This window comes from Papilio polytes, unplaced genomic scaffold (assembly GCF_000836215.1).
Source record: "Papilio polytes unplaced genomic scaffold, Ppol_1.0 DF821322.1, whole genome shotgun sequence".
Classification (NCBI taxonomy): Eukaryota; Metazoa; Arthropoda; class Insecta; order Lepidoptera; family Papilionidae; genus Papilio; species Papilio polytes.
Window position 1 is genome coordinate 402,940 of NW_013527882.1, and position 12,355 is coordinate 415,294.

Genomic DNA, 12,355 nt, shown 5'->3' on the forward strand with positions numbered 1-12,355 from the left:
TAAGATTAATCTAATATCAAGAGGAAAGATTTGTAGTTTTATGTTTTTGTATGTATTGAAATAACACAAAAACTGGGCCGATTTCAAAATTTCTTTCACTAATAGAAAGCTACGTTATCGCTGAATAACATAGGTTAGATTTTTAAATTTCGCGTGTACGAAGTCGCGAGCAAAGTAGAAATATGATATAAATCTATACCTAGCTTTTGCCTGCCATTCCAGCCGCGCGGAAACAAAAAGAATAGGTAACGAGTCTATGTGTTCTACATTTTTGCCAAATTTCAGCAAAATCAAGATCCTTTGAAAGTACCATCAAAACTTACGCATTTATAATAAAGAAGGCACTTATTAAGGTAACGATAACAATATAATCAGGTTTCCGAAAACCAATTTGGAGTGTAGCGATCGTATCAAAAATAACGGTGTCGTGTCCTCGAACACTTCATTAACATAACGGCAAAGGAACCTCAATAATGTTGAGAGTAAAATGACCAAATAACGTTAAGTCTTTTAGAATTTACTTCTATTAAAATCATTTTCTTTAGTCTATAACATTTTAAAGTAATCTAAATACGTTCAGTAATGCCAAATAAAGATTTAACGTGCAAAAAATCTGCAGCAATGATAAAACATTTTTATTTTTAAACCTTTTTAACACCTCTTCAATCATTTTAAAATACAATGAAATCGATACCGACGTTAACAAGAGAAAGAGAAGACAGTATTTCTTGTAAACCAGTTAGAAAGAGATGGTGTAATAGTTTTATTTTCGTTGTTGGTGATGTGTGCGGCGCGGCGGAGCGTGAAGGAAATCGAAAGCCCGCGGCGTGCTGCGGCGTGCGGCAGCCGCCCAGGGCGGACACACGCTGACCGACACGAACATACACACATTTCTATCTGATATATATTAATTATTCATTTATTAATAGTTTCAATCATCAATACTTAGTATGCTGAATTATTTAATATTCAATCGATCGTAGAACATCTTCGCACGAATGGGCCGAATTGCCTGGTGTACTACGATCTACAGAAAAAATAAAAATGGAAGTAATTCCCCGTATAGTCTGAGGAGTGTTCGCGCCGGAGGTCTAATTTTAGTCCCTTTCCCATTCCACTCTTTTCTTAAGAGGAGTAACCCATCTGTGATTGCAGATGGCTATGGGTAGCGATCGCCATTTCAGCGGTCTCAAGTGACCGCTTGCTCGTTTGCCACCTTAAGAATGTAAAAAAAAGCTAGTAAAGTGGGGCACTGGCACAATGTATACCAGGCATTACTAAGCTCCCAAGTCACAAATAACATACATTTTATATGACAGGGAATATTTTGCCTTTTGTGTAGGATTTTGCGTTGTGACGTCACTAGCTAAAAATAATGTCCAACATGCAAAGTGGCCGACCCTTGTGACCGATACTTGCCCTCTGTAGCTTATGTCTTTATTACAGCTAGACACGATTGTAAGCTCCATTTTTACGTAACAAGCTTTACTATTACTGCACATAGATGTAAGTGTTTGATGAACTTACGTACTTTCTGTATACTATCGATGGCTCCGACGTATACAATCGTAAGCCACAATTTTGCAACTTGTCTTTTCGCTTTTTAATTATCTTGATTTCTATGTCAAATTAAAAGTAACGACAGATAGAAAAACTGTAGATTTTGTTTATCTATCGTATGTTATACGATCTTTAACGTTGAAGCTATTGATATTTTTTTTTTATAATATGTCTACGCATCATTCGCGTCCAACTTCATGAATATCAACGGACATCCCATTGGCCGGCGCGATGACGTTTTTTCTGCATTTGAAACTACAGCGCAACGTCACTTTACTTACCGTTGACAGTTATAACATGTTGTTTAAACTTTCTTACAAAAATTGTAAAAATCACAATACACGCAAGTGAGCTATCATTTATATACAGTTTTATTTCAATCCAAACATAATAGGAGTTGGCAAACGAGCAAGCGGCCACTTGAATCCACCGAAATGGAAAGCGACCGCTGCCCATAAACATCGGCAATTGCAGATGCGTTGCCTACACTAATTGACGGAGGAGGAGACGCACATAAAGAGGACATTTCCCCTTCCTATGCGTCACCTCCACCGTCAAATCTACTTTTCCCTCCCATCCTTTCCCCTTAAGAAAAGGGTGGAAAGGAAAAGGGACTAAAATTAGGCCTCCGGCACCACACTCATCAGACGAAACGCGGAATTGCTTCCACTTCACGCCTGTTTTCTGTGTGGTCGTGGTATTACACCGGGCGAGCCGGCCCAATCGTGCAAAGATGTTAAAGCGGGCTCCACCACTGTAGAAACTGATATTTCAAACAATCGATTAGAAATAGAATCCAGAATGGCAACTCTAAAATTAAAAATGTGCCAGTCATGTTTTCTAGTAGACAAATAAAGCCCAATTGCTTACAAATTTAGACACACAAAAAAACTGTATTATCCAATACTTTCTTACGGCTTATCTAACCGAGATAATTCAATCTGAACGAGTGTGAAGTATTCACTATAGGAGTAACAAGCAGTAGGGCAGATCACATCGCGTGACTGTTGTAGGGCACGTGCTCAAATACATTGCTTTAATTCAGATTATACACGGAACTATAACACTTATGACCTTAAGAATTCGTTCCTGTTTCGTTTAAATCCAGTTCTACGATGTTTTTTTGTTTCCGCCATTTTCATCGAGGGGAGTTTGTTGGATCGTTATGTTTGGTTGCTACAAGCTTCTTATGACCTACTAGTGATTTGTATGCGAAAGTAAGGGCGCAGTATTATCTAGATGTTATCATACTTCATACTAATACTTTAAATGAGAAAGTTTAGATGGATGGATGTTTGTTAGAGTTTGTAGCCTAATAAACGGCTTAACAAATCTGAATGAAATGTGGGACAGATGTAGAACATAGTACAACACATAGGCTATTAAGTTTTTTTATTCTCCGCGTACGGAGTCACAGAGGGAAAACTATTTGAATAAAAAAAAATCATGTATAGTCTTTTTTGTTCTTTTATAACGATCATAATCCACAAAAAAATAACACACGAGACTTAATCATTATTTAGACAAGCGTTAGGAAGTATCGCTTATTTAACAAATAACATTTCTTGTTAGTCATACATTCATTACAAGATAAATTTCCGCAAAATAATAACCGCAAGAAGACAGCAAATTACCTCATAATGCTTCAATACATCACAACTTCCGACACGCTGCGCCGGCAGTATTCAACAAAAAGACACCGCTTGTATGTAAATACATAACTTAAGTATCTTTTAGCTGCATAAGTTATCTTATTAGTTGTCCTATTCAAATAGGAAATAGCTCTCTGAGTATACTATTAAAAAATTTATGAGTAATTATTTAAAAATGCAATAAGAAAATCTTTACTTTTGCTTACATTCTTGGAGCACAAACTTGAAGATTATTAATCGCAACAATTAATTTAGTATACTAACCAATATCACGAATAACTTTTAAAGCAATGTAAGAAACTAATAGAATAATTTACAACAGACCAAACTGTACGTGACGTCACGTTGATGTCGTGCCGCACGATTTTACATTTGCTGACTCAAATCGTTTATAACACGTTCTTTATACAATTGAAGGATCATGGAGCATGTTCTCGATAAACTGAAAATATGAGATACTAGTTTTTGCCCGTGACCCCGTCTGCGTGGTATTGGAAAAAACAAAAGTGAACAGCCTATGTGTTCTTCCAGACTAACTTCTACATCTATGCCAAATTTCATCGAAATCCGTTCAACCGTTTAGGCTACAAACTCTAACAAAAATCCATCCATCTATCTATCCAGCCATTTAAACTTTCACATGTATAATATTAGTAAGATTACTATATATTGATGTTAAACCCAAAATATATAACTAGAAGCCTTAATAAATAGCGATTTTTAACATTATTATTTATCTAAACTACTGTAATGAAGAGTAAACACACACTTCTTTTGAATTTAAAGTCATACAATTTCGCCAGAGTCGCTATTTAATTTAGGGAGTAAAACATTGTATAAAAATACTCTGCGATAAAGGGACAAAACTATAAGCTTTGCAACAAACAAGTAAGATTGCCATGGTGACGGTGATTAGTAGCTAAAAGCAAAGGCCTTCGTTGTCGTCTAAGTATTCAAAGACATTTGAAAAAAGTTTTACGAATTGTATACAATGAAATAAAGTTTTCAGTTATGTTCGGAACATCTAGTTAGAGTGGAGTATTTGGTACTTATAACCCGTTATCAGTGTAGTTTCGAACGTGACAAGTGCATGTCGACATTCGCACGTGTAGTGTTAATCATTTAAGGACGTGACGGATCTCTGTGAAATAGTCGAGATACCACGTTATTTTATTTTTTTTTATATCTATCAAACGAATTATATCCGATTAATTTTGAACCTTACAGTTATGCATGTAGAGGTCATATTACAATCACCAACCACAATTTAACGCTTCAACTTGAGACCAATTCGCTACAAAATATTTATGCAGCTGATAACTGCATAAACATTTCTGTTTTCTGGCCGTTTTATTAAGGCCTCATGTCACATTTGAATCCTGATAAAGTCTAAATTTAGTTAAAATGGATAGACATCTCTATTGTCGTAATACTAATGTGGTATACATTAACAGCGGCAGTGAAAACGCGCAATCCGTAACGCAATATTGCATCTCGAATTACGATACGCAGCAAGTCATAATCTGGTAGCGGGCCAGCGAGTACATAGACAAGCTCTAGTGCATTAAAACTTGATACAACGAAGGGAACATAAAAAGTATTGATGTTTTTGATACGAATTTACGGAGTCGTTGATCAGGATGGATGAAACATAATGTCGATTTACTATAAGATTACTATTACAAAGATAGTATAAATGGCTCTCAATATTTTCCCACCAAGCGTGTGACTTGCACCACGCCGATCGGCAATCGATCAGTACGAGGTTTCCTCATCGGCCGGCGTCCCGTGGACAATGCACGTTATTGCATTACACTCTCGCCGCGAAAGTGTCGCCCTGTCGCCAGTGAAAGCCGACCGTCTCGGACTTTGTTAGAAGATGACGGTCACTCTAATACTACGGCTAGCAGCATAAGTATCTTAAATCACTATTCTTTCCTTTTTCCTTATATATCAATTTACTTATAGTAGTCCTTCACCTATTAAGATATGAAGCTAATGTATCAACATTAGTATTGATTATTAGTTATAGAAACTTTTTATATGACTATTGCTATCATTGACCGCAAGATCCAGTGGCTAGTTTACGAGTCTGCGGTTATAAAGGCGTGACCCAGTTAGACAAGGTGATACAAGGATCATCTACAATCTTCACATTCTTAGTACACGGCATTAATCGAAGTGAAATCGAATTGAGTCGTCAATGCAACCAACGTATTGCATAGCGTCTCATGTGACGACAACACGTCCTGCGGGCTGGCGGACCATCGGGGCCGTCGGATATCCGACACCGGCCGATGAGGCTGTGGAGTTGTCCAATACTAGGCCAAGGCACGTCAAAGAATATTTATAGCCGACTAACTTTCGCCCGTGACTCCGTACGCACTTAAACAAAAGCAAGTAGCCTATGTGTTACATTATTTTGTAAATATTACTGTTTTCACAACGTTATTACTTTGTATAATATTTTACACATTTATATGTATTTTGCAATTTTAGTATTATGACCTGCAATTAAATACATTGCTCAATTGCCTCGTAATGTAAGTTAATATAAAATGTAAGGTTTTACAGCAACCTGCGTTCTCAGAGACTGACCGAATGACTTCGACCTTCGCATTGTCGTGTATGAGAGCTAATCTCTTACGACATTTAGCTCTTATACTAAGGACGTTATGTTATTGCGAAATTAATTTTTCTATTTAATTATAACTGATACTAAAGGTGTTACTTTTATAGCTGTGAATAGTTTAGTGGCCAGTGCCGAGTGCCCCAGCTACTTTGAACCATTACTTATTGTTTTTTGTACGATAACAATGAAATGCGTTTCCGAACTACGTAACTTGAGTTTTACTCTGTTAAAACTAAATTTAACTTCACACTATTGAAGCAATAGGTAATAATAAAATAAATATGAACTTCAGAAACCCTTAGTGTTCGACTAAAAATAATCTATTCCATGACATTGTGACGTTAAATATAAGCTTTGGTGTTTATTTACGTCTCTTGCTATTCCAGGTCTTCATTCGGATCTATCACTGACATCACTGGATGGAGAGGAGGGTGAGACCCTGCGGCGAGGGGCCCTGGCGGCCGCGTGCGCAGACGCAGTGGCAGCCTACGCTACGCTGGAGGGCTCTCGAGTTAGGGATTCCATCGCAGCGCACGCACGCAGGGCCCTAGAGCGGGAGCGACAGATAGACGAAAAGAATGACATCATTGCTGATCTTTCCTCCAAGGTAAGGGTCGTAAAATATAGTACTATTCAAACTTTATTGCAGCTCGCAAGTATTGCAAACACAACTGAGTATGCAGTACCGCCATAATATTTATTGATTCTAACGGTAATATTATTTTGTACTCAACATTTAATGTTAACTTTAATGGTTTATAATGACTATGTTACAGTGAATATTGTAATGATTTCGCTTGCATCGACACATAAACTGTACTCAGATATCTGTTTCACAACTTATAAATTGCTAGTGTTTAACTTGTGTCCGAGTTATAACTAAATTGATTACTTAAAGCAGCATCTAATCATAAAAGAGTTAAAGGCAATCGCGATAATGATCTGTAAAATTGAAAAGCAATCGATAACAGCATCGATCGTGGACCGTAAGCGAGATGAAATTGAAAATATCGATACGAAATCGATTTACACCGGTATACCACAAACGGTACAAGCGGCAGTACAGTAACTATGGCAACGACCCATACAATCTCAATGTAGACGTTAGGTTAAGTACAACTTGAACTAAACTATCGCACAACTTTTTAGTCGCACTTTGATTCCTGCTTATATGGAGGTGCGCACACTACTCGATTTTTAGTTGTGCAATTAAACAGTTGGCTGTGAAACAATCGACAATCGCTCAAAAGTTCTGCGATAGTTTAGTCAAAGGTGTGCCCACACTAACGGTGATTAAATTCTTTGTTTGCCGTTTTTCAATTGTTTAAAATAAACAAAATCACGTCAATATATTGATTTCAACATCTGATTAAACCAAACCAAAAGTTTAGAAATAATGATCAAAATGTTCTAAATCCTTAACTTAATACTTTTATGACAAATCGTCCCACACAAAACCTACACTATAATTATCGTTTAACCGATATGTCCTGTCCAGCTATTATGTCCATATCTGGCCGACAGCAGACTAACAATAAACCAAAACCAGTTCGTCCACTCCTAGTTTAGTCCGAGCAAGTTCACATGAATCGTAGGAAGAACTAATGAGGTCTCAACATAGCTTATTTTAAATCTTGTTTTTATTTGTTACCAATTTAGAGACCTTATAATACTGAAAATATCGATCGTTAGTGGACCTAGCATGTTCTTTATTAGTCGTATGATGTTAGAAAGAGACGGAGTAGGCTTTACAAAGTGAGCTAGGTTGACCTGCGTGACGTCATGCGGTCGCTGCCTCACGTTATGGGTCGACGACCAGACTGCTCGTATTCTAAAGGTTTTATATGCTAAATACAATGCGGTACCTTTATTGAAAACTACTTTTATAGCGGGGTTCGTTGTTCTACCTTTGTGAACGAGCTATCAGATTATGTACAGTCAGCTTCATAAATGTAATACATTTATAGACACTTATATATGCGTTTGGTTTCAAAAATTTTAAGCATTATATTCTTTTATGGTGTGGTATACCATGGTATTCCAACTTATGAGTTGGAAGCATACGCACGGATAAGTCTAAGCGTATTTAGGGGTATACAAGCTTTGTAAATAAATATATATTTTTGCAACTTACTGTACTATGATAGTTCATACTAGCTATACTAAAGATTGCTTTAAATGTTTAAATGTCAATTTAATAACGTATTAATAAAGTCAAGTTTATGTGAGTTTCCCACGACTGTATGAACTTGATTGCTGGATATTTTCATAATAAAGTAGTTACTTTATTTTATATCGTGTGGATTTTTATAATCTTCCATTTCGAACTAACCTCAAACTACAAGCTCGCTTCCCTTTCACATTGCGCCAAATAAAAAAGCTTTTACAATATTGAAATTATTTCAGAGACCTTGTACTAAAAAGTGCCGCATTGTTTTGAGGTCGCTATTTACACTTTTTACCACAATACGTACATATTTAAAGTATTTTTGGCTTTATTAACTACTAGCTGTTGCTCGCGACTTCGTCCGCGTAAAGTTAAAAAATAATAGAAAAATGTATAGCCTATGTTAATCATAGATAAATTACCTTTCTAACGGTGAAAGAATTTTTAAAATCCGTCCAGTAGCTTTTGAGTTATTTTAATACATATAAAAATAGATAAACCTGGATTTCTATCATATTTTAGACTGGGAATAGAATCTCGTGGAAAGGCGAGTCCTTTTTGACACTTTTTTCGTTATTGATAAAGCTAGTTTGATATACTTTTGTGAGATTGTTTTCACACTTCATTAAATTCTCAGTCGATTATTTGGAGGCTTTACTGGGTAAATGACGGCGTCACTTCCTGAACGGAATCCGGTACGCTTGACATTATACGTTGGCATTTGTAACTAGTTTCCTTCAAACAATGACAAATAATTCCGCTATATTCCTTGGACTTTCACTTTTTTTCTAATATTTCTTGTAATTATTTTAAGTAATCTGTGGGATTTTGCTAGGATATGTTTTATGATATTTGAAAGGCGGGATTCGAATCTTAGACCAAGTAATCGATATCCGTACTAATCTTATAAACTTATGGGTTTTTTCCTTGCTTATAGTGATATTTAGAAATACATTGTTTATTTTTTCCCAATAAGGCATATCCTTCATTAATTTTCTAATGTGATTTTATCTTTTGATGTAGGAAATTAATTTAATTTGTATAAAAATGTAATAAATACCGTAAAAGTCGCAACAGCCTCGCCGCTGCCGCTCTCCGAATTGTGTGCTCAAGGTCGAGCCATTATTAAGCCTTTATGTGCTATTTACGTGCTGTACATACAAACAACAAAAAAGACATCGCTAAAAGCATTCGAGGTTATGTTCTGGTGCAGAAATCACGATTCTGTTTTTTCATATGTTATAGTTAATTATTTTTATAAACTTTAATTGCCTGCTTTGGCTTACTTAACTAAATATTACACTGTCTAGGTTTATTTTGGAATGACATTGAATCTATTTTTCAATTTACAAACGAAATATCGTTTAATTTTGTTTCCTTCTCAGTATCGAATAAGCACATATACACACAAACATTATATATACTCATTAACCCTAATAATACTTGTAATTGCCCGCAGCATTACTCAACATTCAATTGTTAATCCCTATAACAATAGCAGGCCGTGAGGCTTGTAAGACAATGTCTCGCTTCCGCGCTCTGAGCGTCACCCAATGTATAGGAGCTAAAATATTTCGACACGAACAATGCCGGCTAAGTTTTTAACGTTGTTTAGGTAACAAATACCCATATATGTTAGGGTCGAAGTGCTATGTGTTGATAATAAACCTTCTTGTTTTAAATTGCAGTTATCTGTGGCGGAGGTGGAGTTGCGTGCGGCGGCGGAGGAACGCGATAAGTTGTTGAACGACGCGAACTACTCCAGTCTGCAGAATGACGAGGCGGTGGCGCGCGCACGACAGGAGCGAGACGACGCTATAGAAAGGAAGAAGACAGCTGAGGTACGTTCCTTCTGTACACACAACAGCTGTACAGTCCGTTTTAACTTCTTCAGACAGAAGACAGTCGTGAAGTGGAAGCAATTCCTCGTTTCTTCTGATGAGTGTGGCGCCGGAGGCCTAATTGTAGTCCCTTTTTCTTGCCACCCTTTTCTTATAAGGGAATGATGGGTAGAGAAAGAGGATTTAACAGAGGAGAAAACGCATAAGAAGGGGGAAACATCTTCTTTATGTGCGTCTCCTCTTCCATTAAGGATAGACAACGATTCAGGTGGCCGTTTGCTACCTTATGATACAAAAAAATTACATATATTATGATATGGATTGCAGTGTTACTTATTTAGACAAAGACTAAACGTTCAACAGACCAAGACATTCTGGATTTATTTTAATGTATTGTGTATTGCAGGTGGCGCTGGCGAAGACTCGCGTGGAGCTGATGCAGGCCAACAGCCAGCTGTACGAGGCTGTGCGCCAGAAGGTTGACCTTGGACAGCAGCTTGAACAGTGGCAGGTGCGTAAAATTGGCAGATGATAAACAGCTTCGTAAAGAAAAGCATTCTCTTATATTTGTAACGAGCAACTTCGTTTCCCGCGTGTATCAGCCCACCTACCCCTCAAAATCGGAATCATTCTGACAATGTGGAATTTAAAAGAACTAGCTTATCCATGTCCATGTCTGTGAAAATCCCGTAGAAAGAAAACAGACGGACATATGTACAGACAGACTAAAATTTTTAGCCAACCTGGAAATGAAATGGATTTTGAAATCTGGATTTTTTTCGTTAGTAATGTCGAAATATCGAACTATGTATGTAAACAGACACTACAATTTTATTCTTTCGAGAATGTATTTTAATTTATTCCCGTGGTTGTTTTCCAGATGGACATGCAGGAGCTGATCGACGAGCAGATGAAGCACAAGCTGACGACGCAGGAGAAGCGGCGCAAGCTGCCGGAGCCGCCGGCGCCAAAGCGCGCCTCCAGGATACTCGGATTTTTTCAGCGGTGATCTGCTGCGGCCCCCTCCTCGCCCCACTCCTCGCCCCATTCCACGTCCCACTCCTCGCCATACACCGCACCAACGTATACATGATACATTTCGTTAAGAAGTACGACCTCGTGGAACACCCAGCGGCAACAACACTGTATGCTGTGGCCATGTGTGGCGCTGCCGCCATGCTGTGCGCCGTGCTGTGCGCCGTGCTGTGCGCCGTGCTGTGCGCCGTGCTGTGCGCCGTGCTGTGCGCCGTGCTGTGCGCCGTGCTGTGCGGACTCATCATGTTCTTCATGTACACATTAGCAGTGATACTTAGTGTCTTAATTAGAACATTTATAGTGATATTGAATGTTTTTAACATTTCACTACAGTTGCTGTAGAACATTAAAATTTTACGCACGTTAATAAAAATACAAACGGAATTGTAGCAAAATGAATTATTTACTAAAATAGCAACGGATTTATAGACGTGAATGAAGCAAGATTAGTTTAGGGAATATACAAAATGGTAACGTAGCTAATAGTACCTGTACTATCTTTGATAATGTGTTTACGATTCGTTCGCAGTAACGCATCCATTACTCTGTTGTTCCAAACTTCTTTAGCACCTTCGTACCCGAGCCGCAATGTACATAACAAAACTTATATCACTCATTCGAAAGTATTTCGTCTCACATTAAAATATTTGGTGCACTAAAAATAGATTTAAGTTAATGTTCCGTGAAAAATAACATTTAAAATAGCCATAATTTACAGTCGTAGTTCGAAAGTTAAATGATTTACACTAATAATTGAAATATGTACTAAAAACTTATATCTTTTTAAATTACAGAAAATTGTAATGTTATTTAGCTAACTCGTGTATTGTGCCTTAAAATATCTTATACAGATTAAAAATAAAATATTTTTACATATGCGCGGAGTTTCGCGACCGGCCTTTAAACGTGCCTTGCAGATGTTTACATCAAATTGTAACCTTTATTTACTATATTATTTAATACAAACCTGTACTTAATAACTTACTAAGTTGCTCAACTTATTTATGTATCAATTCAATCTGGCTGAATAATAAAATTTCTACCTAAAAAAAAAAAGAAATTGAAGCGTCATATTGTATTTATACGCTGACATTCCATACATTTTGAGATTGCATCGAGATTACATTTAGAAGTTATGTCTTGTGTATATTTTGTGATTTAACTCGTAGTATAATTGCACGTATAAATGTTGTATTGCAGAAAAACTATAATAACGGAGATATTTTGCACTATTTTTGCTTCAGCAAAAGTGTAAGTCTGCAAAACTCCGTATATTGTGGCTGTTTTCTGTCGATATATCGTTTTAACAATGCACAACTAAATAATTTCTCTTCTTAGTAACAATAAACTCGACTATCTAATTCTTTTAACTTACGAAACGATAACGATTCGATTTTTTTATTTTTAAATCTCTGTATAACCTAGTTATTAAATGTCTATTTCGTTTACTATAACCTAGTAACTTTTT

The 12,355-nt window shown here is 36.8% G+C and overlaps 1 protein-coding gene across 1 annotated transcript in view; it reads left to right on the plus strand.

Moving 5' to 3' along the window:
• Nucleotides 1-11,931, plus strand: part of LOC106109045 (bicaudal D-related protein 1) — a 56,079-nt gene extending 44,148 nt beyond the window's left edge. Inside the window, exons 6-9 of the mRNA XM_013290440.1 lie at nucleotides 6,231-6,451; nucleotides 9,700-9,852; nucleotides 10,259-10,363; nucleotides 10,733-11,931. Coding sequence (XP_013145894.1) covers nucleotides 6,231-6,451; nucleotides 9,700-9,852; nucleotides 10,259-10,363; nucleotides 10,733-10,861 — 608 coding nt within the window. The 3' untranslated portion in view covers nucleotides 10,862-11,931. The remainder of the gene's footprint in view (nucleotides 1-6,230; nucleotides 6,452-9,699; nucleotides 9,853-10,258; nucleotides 10,364-10,732) is intronic.
• The last annotated feature ends 424 nt before the right edge of the window (nucleotides 11,932-12,355 follow it).